Source organism: Vombatus ursinus, unplaced genomic scaffold (genome assembly GCF_900497805.2).
Source record: "Vombatus ursinus unplaced genomic scaffold, bare-nosed wombat genome assembly UNPS02014818.1, whole genome shotgun sequence".
In the NCBI taxonomy this organism is placed as follows: Eukaryota; Metazoa; Chordata; class Mammalia; order Diprotodontia; family Vombatidae; genus Vombatus; species Vombatus ursinus.
This window is the reverse complement of record NW_020954596.1, coordinates 3321039-3333265: the sequence shown is the minus strand read 5'-3', so window position 1 is coordinate 3333265 and position 12227 is coordinate 3321039. Positions and strand designations below refer to the sequence as shown.

The following is a 12227-nucleotide window of genomic DNA, read 5'->3' as shown; positions in this document are numbered from 1 at the left end:
CCATCGACCTTTCCCGTAGGCGGAAGTGATTCCCATCAATTATCTCATTTTCCAATATATATATTAGACAGACCTCACACGCTCCCCTAGGGTCCGGTGGTCCCCAGGAGCTCCGCCCCATTCCCATCAGCCATCAGTGCCGCTGGAAAGGCGGGAAGCAGCTCGCACGCGGAGGCCGCGGTGGCCCCTCCTTACTTCCGGCCGAGACCATTTTCTTCAGTTTCCCCCTTGGTCTCCTTAGGCAATGGTGCATTCCTCGGGTTCTGAGTGGAGAGTTCGATCCGGAAGAGGCGGGGCTAATGGCACTAGAGTTCCTGCGTGTCCGGCGGGAGGCCCGCATTGCGATTGGGGCTCCAGGCTGCAGCCATGGTGAGCGTGCTGCGGGCCGCGAGCCACGGGCCATGGGGTTGGGGGGGGGGTCTCCCTTCCGTGAAGCTGGGGGAATGGAGGGAGCAAGCGCCGGTTGAGCTAAGCTCCACCTAGGTTGGAGGTGGGCGCCAGCGGTCGCAAGGAGGGGAGCGGCCTGGTAGAGGCAAAGAAACCGCCGAACCACGGGCCGCGTGTATTCGGCCCTCCTGTGGGTCCAGCCTGGGCGCTCCCGAGCGGGCAGGGCCGGGTAGGGGGCATCGCAGCCCTAGCGGGGTATGGCGTCCTGGGATCTCCTGGAGAGGTTTCGGGGATCGGCCTTTGGGAGCTGGGCAGGGACGTGTGCAGTTAGGCGGGGAGGTGGGCCACGTGCTCGGATGGGGTTAGTCGGCTTCGTGAACCCCATTTATTTCTCCTCTCTCTTCTAGGTGCTGCTGCACGTGCTGTTTGAGCACGCCGCTGGCTACGCGCTACTGGCGCTGAAGGAGGTGGAGGAGATAAGCCTGCTGCTGCCCCAGGTGAGCCCAGCAAGAGGGGACGGGACGGGACGGGACGCGATGGGGTCGGGGTCCCTCCCCCCGGGGCAACCGCCACAGCGCTGTGATGAGTCTTAAAATCTGTCAATCCCCTGACCAGAGTGATGTGACTTAGTCTCTGAGCACGGCGTCTGTCTTGGGTACTGGAGGGAGGGGTGGGGGTGGTACAGAAAAGAAGGTCAAGGGAAGGCCACGTGCTCCCACCTCCACTCTTAGATCTGTAGTCCTAGTCGGAGTACCCTTTGTTTGCAGTTCTTGGGACCGGAAAGGGAAGAAAGCATGGAAACTGAGCCATCTTTCCCAGATCCTGTGTTAGCAAAGTGGCATTTAGTATCTCCCCTCCCAAATATGCTGTCCCTAGATGCTCTTTTTCTCCACAGGTGGAAGAATGTGTGCTGAACATTGGAAAGTTTCACAGTATCGTCCGTCTTGTGGCCTTTTCCCCATTTAAGTCTGCCCACAGTGCTCTAGAGAATGCTAATGCAGTATCTGAAGGTGAGTAGTTCTTTCCTCCTATTTCCTGTGGTCTTTTAGGTGTCACCTGTGCCTTCCTAATTTGAAAAGGTAATCTATGCACATATCCACAGGCATTCTCCATGAGGACCTCCGACTTTTCTTGGAAACTAACATGCCAGCTAAGAAGAAGAAAGCTATGCTTGGTGTTGGGGACCCTAAGATTGGGGCTGCTATCCAAGAAGAATTAGGTTATCCCTGCCAGACAGGGGGTGTAGTTGCTGAAATCCTCAGAGGTAAGATTCCAGGTGAACTACATGGAAGCCATGTGTGAGAGCTGGGCCTTCATAGTTGATTGGGTACTAGACTACACAGGTAGAAAGATTCCCATTCAGGTCCTGTGCTCTGAAGGACATTAAAAGGGTTCTGCTTGTTGGCAGTTTCTCATTCTACCTGTTTTTTTCCCAGGAGTTCGTCTGCACTTTCACTCTCTGGTGAAGGGTCTGACTGAGGTTTCAGCTTCTAAAGCCCAGCTGGGACTAGGACACAGCTACTCTCGGGCCAAGGTCAAGTTCAATGTGAATAGGGTGGACAACATGATCATTCAGTCCATCAGCCTTCTTGACCAGCTAGACAAAGACATCAATACCTTCTCTATGCGGGTCAGGTCAGTTCCAGGGTTGATGGGGCAGATGTTTAGGCAGGAGCTGGATTTTAGGATGTCACTCCAGCTCTTCCACCTCCTATTGCTTACCACAGGCTGTGTTTTTTCTTTGCACAGACTGCATAGAAAAAGGAGGCAGAGAGACCTTCCTCTTATACACCTCAGCCAGGAGCCTGCCTGTGCCCTAGCTGTATTGTGAAAGGGGAGACAATAAAGACTTAGGAATCCTGGAGGATTGAGTTTGAGGTTGTGGGGATAAGCAGTGCAGTGGGCAAGGTGTGATTTTCTCCACTGGACCACCAGCTTTTCTTTCTGCTTAAGATAACCTCTTTTTCAGGGAGTGGTATGGCTATCACTTTCCTGAGTTGGTAAAGATTGTTAATGACAATGCCACATATTGTCGCCTGGCCCGGCTAATTGGCAATCGCAAAGAACTGAATGAGGAGAAACTAGAAGCTCTGCAGGAGCTGACAATGGATGAGGCCAAGGCAAGGGCCATCCTGGATGCATCTCGGTCTTCCATGGGTCAGTGTTTCTGCTTGAGGTGTTTGTGGGACAGTTGGGGAAGGAAGAGGGTATTCTGTTTTTGCACTGACTTGCCTCCCTGTTTTTCCTAGGTATGGACATCTCTCCCATTGACCTGATCAATATTGAGAGTTTTTCCAGTCGAGTGGTATCTTTATCTGAGTATCGTCAGAGTTTGAGCAAATACCTGAGCTCCAAGATGTTCCAGGTGGCCCCCAGCCTGTCAGCCCTCATTGGGGAGGCGGTCAGTCATTGGGGTGTGTGTTGGGGGGGGGTCTATTGCCTTACTTTATTGTAACTTCTTTATCTCTAACCAGCTGACCATTTTTTCCTTGGGTTTGGTTGGGTCAGGAGTGATCAGGCCCACAACCTTTTTTTTTTTTTTTTATTCCTCTCAGGTTGGTGCTCGACTGATCTCCCATGCTGGGAGCCTTACCAATCTGGCCAAGTACCCAGCATCCACAGTGCAGATCTTGGGGGCTGAGAAGGCACTGTTCAGGTACCAATGTTCAGGTACTGACACTCTGGTGCCAGCTGCTAGGGGGTGTGTCACTGTGATGGCAGCGCTGGGGTACCCTGACCCGAAGGCTTTGCCTCGAGTGTGATGGGTCAGCCCCAGCCTCTGAGTGACCCCCATGGCCCCAGCCAGGGGATGCAGCCTCCAGGTCAGCGACATCTGACTCCTGACCCTTAATGGGAGTTCTGGGCTGGGGTGGGGAATCAGGTTTTGGAATTGAAGTGGGAGAGACCTTTGGTTAAAAGGGTCCTGGGGGTTTGGGAGTCTGACCCTAAACTTGTATCCCTGGGAAGCTAACCCTGTACACTTCCATAGAGCCCTGAAGACTCGGGGAAATACCCCCAAATATGGACTCATATTCCATTCAACCTTCATTGGCCGTGCGGCTGCCAAGAATAAAGGCAGAATCTCCCGATACCTGGCAAACAAATGCAGCATTGCATCCCGGATCGACTGCTTTTCTGGTACAGGACTCAGGGCTAAGGGGAAGGGGGAATAGGGTATTCAAGAAAAATGATCCCAAGTGGCTTCTGCAATGATGGGAAAATTTTTCGTCAACAGCAGTTCACCTTGTGAGTGTTGAATCAATAGTCTGAGCGAAGCTGAGGGTTGAGGTTGGGAGTTGTAGAATGTGCCTAGTGAAGGGGGGGGACCTCAGCCCCACCCCAACACAGTGTCTTAACAATCTTGTTTCCAGAGGTCCCCACAAATGTGTTTGGACAGAAGCTACGGGAACAAGTAGAAGAACGCCTGTCATTCTATGAGACAGGGGACCCACCCCGCAAGAATCTAGATGTCATGAAGGAGGCAGTGAATGAGGTCAGTCTAAGGGGGGGGGAGAGGGAGGGCATAACCTATTTAATTTATGCCTGTTGGAGGTGATGAGCATCCTTACCCTGACTCTAGAGTGGAGGCAAAAACTGATTTAATGAGCCTGATCCAGCATGGCAAATTTATGTTTAGTGCTTGGGGGTTCTGGTCACTAGCAAAAGGTGTCTGTCCTTCTCTGGCCAGGCTGGGGAAATGGTTGCAGAGATTAGGAGGAAACAGGCAAAGAAGGAAAAGAAACGACTGAAGAAAGAGAAGAAACGCTTAGAGGCTTTGGCAGCTGAAGAAAACAGCATTCCTGAGAACGGACAGGTCAGTGTGTGGAATGGACAGGAGGGGGCCCAGGATATCCTGACCACCAGGGGACCCTAACCATCAGGCTTCTTTCCTATCCCCACATATTTGGCTTTCTTGTGCTCTTAGGAAACTGCGAATGGGGAAGAAAAGCCAAAAAAGAAAAGAAAACGGCAGGTGGAGGCGACAGAGGAAACAGAAGAAGCCCCTGAGGAGCTGTCCACACCTCCTAAGCCCAAGAAAAAGAAAAAACTCTTATGCTCAGAAGAGGATGGAGTAGCAGACTCACCAGCTCCAGTGAAGAAAAAAAAGAAGAAAGCCCAGAAGAGCTCTGGGACAGAGGACTAGGATTGGGGAAGGGTCTAGCACTCAACACCCAAGACTTCCCCTCCCTGCCCTCAAACCCAATAAAGACAATGAACTCAGCAGAATGCTACCTTGGCTTTTATTTCTTCCAGATTTGTCAGGAGGCTTGTGAGATAGTAGGCAGGTTACTAATGATGGCCTGGGTGAGATCCCGGCAGGTGGCATAGCCGCCCATGTCCGGGGTACGAACCTGTGAGGGAAAAGGGGGGTAATAATTTAACCCAGGACCCCAAAAGAGCCTTTTCTGAATGTAATAAAGAATGGTCCCAATGAATAAATTCCCCCTCATACTCCTTGTGGATTAGAGAGAAGCTGATGGGGGCCAGGATTAGCACAAAGGATCCTGACTCTTTATTGAGACAAAAGCACAAAATAGCTGTAGATAAGAGATCTCATCCCATGGAATGGAATGGGGGCAGAGGCAGGCTCCTCCACGTGGTCCACTTTATTGAAGCAAGGGGTGGGGGCTGGAGTGGGGACTTATCCTCTATTCAAAGGGGTGTTTGTGGATAAAGAAATGGGAAGATTCTAGCCCCCATGAGGGGGGTGCAGGTGGCTGATGACAGACTTGATGAAGTCAGACGTGGTGCTGTAGCCGCCCATGTCCCGAGTCCGAACCTACAGCCAGTGACAAAGCCACCAGGAACAAGAAGGGAAAAGATGGCTAGTGAGTGGGGAGGGTGGGCAAGAGAAGGGAGAATGACGATGGAGGGATTGGAGGGCTGGGGAACAGAGATGAGGAAGTGCCAAGAAGATGGAAGATGGGTGAGGCATGGTCCAGAGAGAACAGGCTGCACTTCTGAGCCTCTTTAAGGTGTGCAAAGTCAGTTCATTTCATATGATCCTCAAAGCCCACCTCAGGTGGGAGAGAGCAAGAGATGTGAACATGGGAGCAAGAACAGTACAAGAGAGCAGCAGCCGGAGGGGAGATGAGAGCAGCAGCAAAGGGTAACCAGGGGTGAAGCCAGGGAGTTGCTGGGTCGAGGGTGCAGTGGGGTAGGGTGAGGCGAGAGGCCGAGAGCTAGGGAGCCAGAATGGGGTCAGGAGAGCAATGTCTTGGCCCCCCTGAAGCCCCTTCTGGGCGGAGAGGGGTGATGACTGAAGAGGGTGCAGAAACAGCCAATCCAAACTTACTTTGCCAACTTTTATCACCTTCTTCACAGCCTCAGCAATCATGTTGGAGTGATGTTCCAGGCTGTCACAGGAGGAAAGACAGCAAACTGAGTGAGGGCAGTAACCAGCCTCCCACCTTCCACCTCTTGCTCAGTCAGCAGTCAGTTTTCACGTTTCTAACACACACACTCCCCTGTGCCCCACACAGCCCTGAGGCCCCACACCCACTGACATACTTGAGGTGCCTCAGCATATTGCTAGAAGACAGCAGCATGGCAGTTGGGTTGGCAATGTTCCTGCCCACAGCCTGGGCAAACGGGTGCCTTGCGCCCTGTGGGGGTGAAGGCCAAGTCAGAAGGATACTCTGGTGCTCGGGGACCCCAGAGTGATCAGTGGTAAGAAAAGGGGGCCCCACAGGTTTTACTCACTGTTTCAAAAACGGCGTATTCAGCACTGTAGCTCTCACCAGGAACCACACCTGCACCCCCAACCAGACCGGCCGCTAGGTTGTCAATGATGTTTCCATAGAGATTGGGCATCACAAGCACATCAAACTGGTACGGATTCTGCACCAGCTGGGGTAAAAAGGAAGGGAGGTAAGAGAGATAGTGGATGGCTGGCATGGCAAAGAGACAAGGGACACAGGGGAGGCGGGAGTGTGAAATCAGGGAGGGGAAGGCCAGGGACACTGTACCTGCATACAACAGTTGTCTATGATCATGGTCTCAAACTTGATCTTGGGGTACAGCTCAGCCACCTCCTCACAGCATTGCAGGAAGAGGCCATCACCCAGCTTCCTGTAGAGGTGGCCAGGGACTGAGGTCAGCAAGCTTACCAGGCTCAGCTACCCACACGAGGCCTAATCCCCACCCTCCTATACACACGCTTCTGCCCCCATCCCATGCTTCTCACATAATGTTGGCCTTGTGCACAGCCGTGACCTTCCCTCTGCCCTTCTTGGTGGCATAATCAAAGGCGAACTTGGCAATTCTCTGGGACTTGGCACGAGTCACGATCTTCAAACATTCAATCACACCCCTGGCACTCTGCATGGACAGAAGGAGCAGACTTAGGCTAATGCCAGGTGCAATGGGGACATGATGTCTGCGGTGCCCCTCTCCCCGCTCATATTCCACCTCATGCTCCAGGGAGCTGTATTCTCCCTCAGTCTGCTCACGGATGATCACCAAGTCCAGGTTGTTGTGTCGTGTCTTGTACCCCGGCAGGCTCTTGACGTGGACAACGTTGGCAAAGAGGTCCAGCTTACGCCTGGCAGGAGACGGGGGGAAGGTAGCATCACACAGTGTCACAGTGCCCAACGTCCCCAGGTCCTGTTACCTCGTACCTGAGCCGCATGTCATAAGAGGCCAAGTCCCCCTTGTACTCTGTGTCCATTGGGGTGTGAATTTTTCCTGTGAGAGCACATCCAGAGTGAGGGTCAGTGAGGGTCCCAGGCAGAGGTCTGTTCTCTTGGGGGGCAAGGCCTCTAGCTGGCATCACAGGATCACCCCCAACATCTGTCTGAATCATGTGTCCACCCATCCCTCCACATGAGAACTCACACGAGAAAGCTGGTTAATGTCCCATCATCCTGCACTAGGCAGGCTGGACTAAATAAATATGAAATCCTGTGAAACGGTCAGAGGTTCTAGTCCTAAGCTCTAGCGACCTAAATAAACTAAAGTCTTTGTTCAGAAACGGCCTGAAACAGCTCCTCTAAGCCGTAGGGCTCCCATGGGAAAGGGCTGAGAGCAGGGGTCATGTGCAGCAATGCCGGTTGGAGGACCAGGCATGAATGTGAAATGATACTTGTTTGTGGGGAGTGGGAGATCGGAGACAAGGACATACCAATGATAGCAACCTTGTTTTCCTTCATGGAGCTCAGCACCTGCTCCAGTTTCTCTTCTGAGGCCATGTTCTGCACCTCACTCAGGTGATGCTCTTGAAACTCCACAGGGACATTGGCTGCCTGCAGGTCCAGAGGTGGGAGGTATCAGTGGCCAGTCCCTCAAGCCCCTTTGAATCTGTACCTGACCCTGCCTTCTCACCTTGAAAACTTCTTTGACAGCATGCATGAGCTCAGGCCCCACACCATCACCAGGCAGCATAGTGACAGGGAATGCGCCCTCCACCTTCACATCATCCACCTGGAACGGAGACGGAGGGAATAGAATAATGGCTCCTGGGGATGTCTCCAAGAGACTGTGGAGAACTGACAAGGCTGGGCTCAGTGACAAAGGAGTCACTGGTAGGGGAGAGAGAAGCATGGATCTGTACAGACACAGGCTTGAGAATTAAGACAAATGATGGGATAGTAAGCTGCAGCTAGGAGATGAAACTGCACCTCGAGGCTGGAAAGCACCTTGGAGGGCATCAAGGCCAAGGCCTGGGGCAGTCAGATGGTGCTGTAAAGGGTCAGGCCCACCTTCCCGAGTTCATCACTAACTTAGCTGTGTGACCCTGGACAAGTTACTTCACCCTGTTTGCCACAATTCCCTCATCTGTAAAATGAGTTGGAGAAGGAAATGACAAACCACTCCAGCATCTCTGCCAAGAAAACCCCAAAAGGGTCATGTAAAGTTCGACATGACTGAGAAGATTGAACAGTAACAAGGACCAAGCCCTACCAGAAGCACACAGCAAATAATGCAAGAAGAATTTACTTCATAGGACTTAAATGATCCAGGGTCTTTTCTTAATGAAGAAAACACAAACAAAAACACCCCTACCATCTGTAGAGTCTCAAGGTGTTTGTAGTGATTCCATTCATTCTGTTTCCCTCCTCTTCCCTCCAATCACCCTTTTTTCCTTCTCTAGAATCAACAACCTGCTCCTTATGCAGAGAGGTCTGCATAGCTTCCTAAGACCTGGTTAACTTTAGTGTAGTTGCTAGATACTAAATGGGAAAGGACTCCTCATATTTTTGTGATGATCTAATGTCTCAAGTCATAGGAATATAAAACCTTTATTATCTCCATCTTGCTGATAAGGAAACAGATTATGACGGGTTCAGTGACTTATACCAGCTCATAAAGGAAAGCTGTACCAGGGGGTTTCAAATCCAGGGCCCCCACTCCCAACCCAATGCCCTTTCCTCTGTATTACAGGGGCCCATGGGTCTCTGGGATGCAGAGACAACAGCTCACCTTTAGATAACGCTTCAAAGTCTTTAAAGTCTGCAAACCCCTTTACACCTATTACTTCATCTAAGACCTGAAACAACTCTGGAAGCATTATCCCTGTGTGGAAACTGCCTCTACCAACACCACTGAAGCCACCCAGGGACTTTTGAGCACACTAGGCATCACCCAGGAGGACTCAGCCAGTGGCATTCGGTGGGACTTGGGTGGTCTTAACTCACAGGCCGGCCCTCCCTCACTATGTCCTGTTGCCTGTCACTGTCCCTATTTTATGGATCAAGGAAACTGGGCTCAGAGAACTGAGTTGCCGAAACCAGTACAAGGGATGGAATACAAGCTTCCTGAATCCACACACAGCATTGACAACCCCTAGTCATGCTCTCCCAGCACTTGCTGTTATGGGATCCTGGCACACCTGTTTCGGTGGTTGGCTCTGACAGCTGACAGCTGAGCAGCCCCCGGCACTGTGCTCCTGGCAGTGCTGGGGGACCAGTGACTCATGTCGACTCATGCGGATTGCTCTAAACATTCCTTCTCTTTCCCCAAACTTCTTAATGCTGGTGTCTCTGCAAATTTCTTGATCTTTTTTATTTTTCTTCACTCTCCCTGGCTAATCTCAATCCTATGGCTTCAACTACTCCTACTACACAGATGACTTTCAATCTCTATCTCAGGTCCTGATTTTACTTCTGAGCTCCAATCCAATTTATCTCCAAATGCCTGAGGGCATTTCCACCTGGAGATCTCAGCAGAACCTCAAACAGGTTCAAAATCAAGCCAATGTTGGAATTATAGGATCCTAGATTCGAAGCTGCAAAGGACCTTAGAGACCATTCTGTTTAACTCCTCATTTACAGATGAAGAAACCGAGGCCCAGGGAGATTTGCCCAACATCATACACATAATAGGTTTCAGAAGGAGGCCCTGAATCTAGGTCCTCTAACCAAATCAGTGCTCTCTTCCAATCGACCTAAATTTAGCACAGTACCTCACATACAATGAGCGCTCCATAAAATACTTGTTAACTAAAGCTACCCTCTGGTTTCATTATTTCTTTCAGTGGCACCATCTTTCATTCAGTCTGGCAAGTTGGTGTTACTTCTACTCTTCCCTTTCCCTCATGACTCACACCCAGTTACCAAGTCTTGTCAACTCTACCTTCAAAACATCTCTTAAATCCATTCCCTCCTCTATATTTTCATCACTACACTGCTAGGCCTTCATTCATTACCACCCCTGGACTTACTACCTCTAAACACATCTTCCTGGGCACCCCCACCCTCAATTTATCCTTGACATTATGCCAGGCTATTTCCTTACACACAAATCTGTTTCTACTCTGCTCAAAATCAGAATGGTTCCTTATTCCAAACTAAAAGTAAAGATGGCCAAGTTATTTATTGAAGAGAAGAAAAGAATGAGGAGGGAGATAAGGACATATACTTGCATTACCCACTGATGGGGATAGTAAGAAGAAAGAGCTCTATTTCCTGTCCAATTACTTGAATGATAACATAGAAGGAATGCTAATTAAAACTGCAAATGAAACAAAGCTCAGAGGGATGACACACCAGCATCCAAAAATAACTTGACAAGCCAGAACAATGGGTTGACTCTAGCAAGACAAAAGTCGGGAGAGATAGCTGTAAAGCCCTATAGTTGGGTTTAAAAAAAAAAACAACAAAACAACAGAACAATACAAATACAGGATGAAGAAGGTACAGTTCCTATGAGAAAGACCTGGAGGAAGGAGGGGAGATAGTTAATGAACTACAAGCTCAAAATTTGTGTACTATTTGATATGGTCACCAAAAAAGTAAAATCAAATGAGGAAAGTGCTGCTGTATTGCAGATTTTTGGCCTGGAGAAGAGAACACTTGGGGGGGGGGGGGGTAATGTAATAGCTGCCTTCAAACACGTGAAGGGTTTTCATGGGCAAAAGGCAGTCAACAAACATTTATTAAGCACCTAATATCTGCCAGAACTGTTTTAAGCACTGGGGATACAAAAAGAGGCAAAAGATAGTCCCTGCCCTCGAGGAGCTCGAAATCTAACGTGATTATTTTGCTTGGCCCTAAGGAACAGAAGGAGCAGCCATACGGGAATGTCTCAGAAAAAAATATTTTGCCTCAATATAAGGAATATATCTTAACAGTAAGAGCTAAGCAAAAGGGAATTGATTATCCTAAAAGGTAATTCTCATTCCTGTGAGTCTTCAAAAGTAGGGTTAAATACTGATGACACCCAAATCTACACCTGCATTAGATGCTGAAGCAGGGGCTGGATGCTGAATAGACAATTGTTGGACCTACTTCGGAGGCAATTATTATTCAGACATACTTTGGGTTAAATGGCTTCTGAAGAGCCTTCCAATGAAGACGTTTTTATTTACTTAATAATAATAATTACTAATATTAAACCTGCACTCACATCTGCTTCTGCTTTGAATATGGCCTGGCGACCGAGGTTGAATCTGCCTAATTATGAGTGGAGAGGTTCATCACCAGGGGCTTGGCCGTCAGGTATCGAAAGATTTGGCTATAGCAGCTCATGACCTTCAATTAATTAGTTAAATAATTACTGTATGGAAAGGTTTGAATATGCCTAAGTAGAGGCAGCTTGGTAAGATGGTACAAGAATTACTTGTAGGATTCCACTCGGGGAGGACTTGGGGGTGGGGGTGGGATGGGGGCCCGGGAGGCAGGATTTAAGGGAGTGATGAGGCCGGGTGGGGTAAGGCCCGGGGGCGGGGGCGGGGAAGGGGGCAGGCAAGCTGGTTAGGACAGGGGTGGACCCTCCCAGTGACAGTCCGGGGGGGAGGGAGGTGCGGGCAGGGGCCCTCCTCACCGCGCTCCGCGGAGTGGCTCGGGCCGCAGCCGTGGTGATCAGGCCCCTCCAGGCCCCGAGACTCGGGGACACCACCAGCGCCTGGCAAGGACAGACAAACGGGAAGCCCGTGACCCGATGACCCAGGACCGAGCGGAAGGAGGGGGCGCCCGGGCTGCCGCCCCCCCCCCGACCCTCACCCCGCGTGGTCCCTCCTTCCCCCGCCGATCGGCTCCTCCGCGGCCTCACCCGGCTCAGGGTACGAACTCCGCTCAGGGTCGCCATCTTCTCCGACGCCTCTAGGTTAAGGAGACTTAGGGGAGAAAGTCGTCGCGCTAGAAGTGACGTTAAGACCAGAGCCGGAGGGGGCGGGAGCGAAAGCGACAGAAAGTACAGTCACGTGGGATCAAAACCAGTAGAAAGGCCGGCTTCACCTCCCTCTCTGCGTCACCGAGGGACTGTAGAGTGTCGATTCGTAGATTGGAGTCCCTGCTGGAGAGAGTGTCGATTCGTAGATTGGCGTCCCTGGTGGAGGGAGTGTCACTGCGTAGATTGGCGTCGAGTGTCGATTCATAGATTCTCGTCCCTGGTGGAGAGAG

The 12227-nt window shown here is 50.8% G+C and overlaps 2 protein-coding genes and 3 non-coding genes across 7 annotated transcripts; 4 read left to right on the top strand and 1 right to left on the bottom strand.

Annotated features, from left to right (window-relative positions):
* The first annotated feature begins 283 nt into the window (after nucleotides 1–283).
* Nucleotides 284–4614, top strand: NOP56 (NOP56 ribonucleoprotein). The gene is made up of 12 exons (XM_027836178.1): nucleotides 284–369; nucleotides 795–884; nucleotides 1283–1397; nucleotides 1490–1651; nucleotides 1824–2022; nucleotides 2357–2544; nucleotides 2637–2788; nucleotides 2943–3043; nucleotides 3377–3525; nucleotides 3759–3880; nucleotides 4076–4201; nucleotides 4313–4614. The coding sequence occupies exons 1-12, from the start codon at nucleotides 367–369 to the stop codon at nucleotides 4529–4531; spliced, it is 1626 nt and encodes a 541-aa protein (XP_027691979.1). The 5' UTR covers nucleotides 284–366; the 3' UTR covers nucleotides 4532–4614.
* On the top strand, nucleotides 2093–2232 carry LOC114023897. Its single transcript, XR_003566846.1, has one exon. It is a non-coding gene; the product is annotated as a small nucleolar RNA SNORA51 (small nucleolar RNA).
* LOC114023894 lies at nucleotides 3592–3661 on the top strand. Its single transcript, XR_003566843.1, has one exon. It is a non-coding gene; the product is annotated as a small nucleolar RNA SNORD56 (small nucleolar RNA).
* Nucleotides 3935–4002, top strand: LOC114023892. The gene has a single exon (XR_003566841.1). It is a non-coding gene; the product is annotated as a small nucleolar RNA SNORD57 (small nucleolar RNA).
* IDH3B (isocitrate dehydrogenase 3 (NAD(+)) beta) lies at nucleotides 4609–11983 on the bottom strand. Of its 3 annotated transcripts, none has more exons than XM_027836179.1 (12): nucleotides 11878–11983; nucleotides 11650–11730; nucleotides 7711–7809; nucleotides 7511–7631; nucleotides 7008–7074; nucleotides 6799–6931; nucleotides 6575–6708; nucleotides 6357–6459; nucleotides 6091–6237; nucleotides 5899–5993; nucleotides 5684–5744; nucleotides 4609–4739 (listed from the first exon to the last, which is right to left on the bottom strand). In XM_027836179.1, the coding sequence occupies exons 1-12, from the start codon at nucleotides 11911–11913 to the stop codon at nucleotides 4647–4649; spliced, it is 1170 nt and encodes a 389-aa protein (XP_027691980.1). In that variant the 5' UTR covers nucleotides 11914–11983; the 3' UTR covers nucleotides 4609–4646. The 3 variants fall into 3 exon arrangements, with proteins under 3 accessions (XP_027691980.1, XP_027691982.1, XP_027691981.1); XM_027836181.1 differs by lacking the exon at nucleotides 11878–11983 and adding an exon at nucleotides 11233–11357 and having other exon boundaries at nucleotides 11650–11736; XM_027836180.1 differs by lacking the exon at nucleotides 4609–4739 and adding an exon at nucleotides 4878–5167.
* Between the last annotated feature and the right edge of the window lie 244 nt (nucleotides 11984–12227).

Coding starts and splice junctions, on each gene's coding strand:
- IDH3B (XM_027836179.1), bottom strand. CDS start 11,913: ATGGCGACCCTGAGCGGAGTTCGTACCCTGAGCCGG. Junction 6,460..6,574: donor GTGCACAAGGCCAACATTAT/GTGAGAAGCATG, acceptor CCACCTCTACAG/GAAGCTGGGTGATGGCCTCT. Junction 5,994..6,090: donor AATACGCCGTTTTTGAAACA/GTGAGTAAAACC, acceptor TCACCCCCACAG/GGCGCAAGGCACCCGTTTGC.
- NOP56 (XM_027836178.1), top strand. Junction 1,652..1,823: donor AGTTGCTGAAATCCTCAGAG/GTAAGATTCCAG, acceptor TTTTTTTCCCAG/GAGTTCGTCTGCACTTTCAC. Junction 4,202..4,312: donor GCATTCCTGAGAACGGACAG/GTCAGTGTGTGG, acceptor TTGTGCTCTTAG/GAAACTGCGAATGGGGAAGA.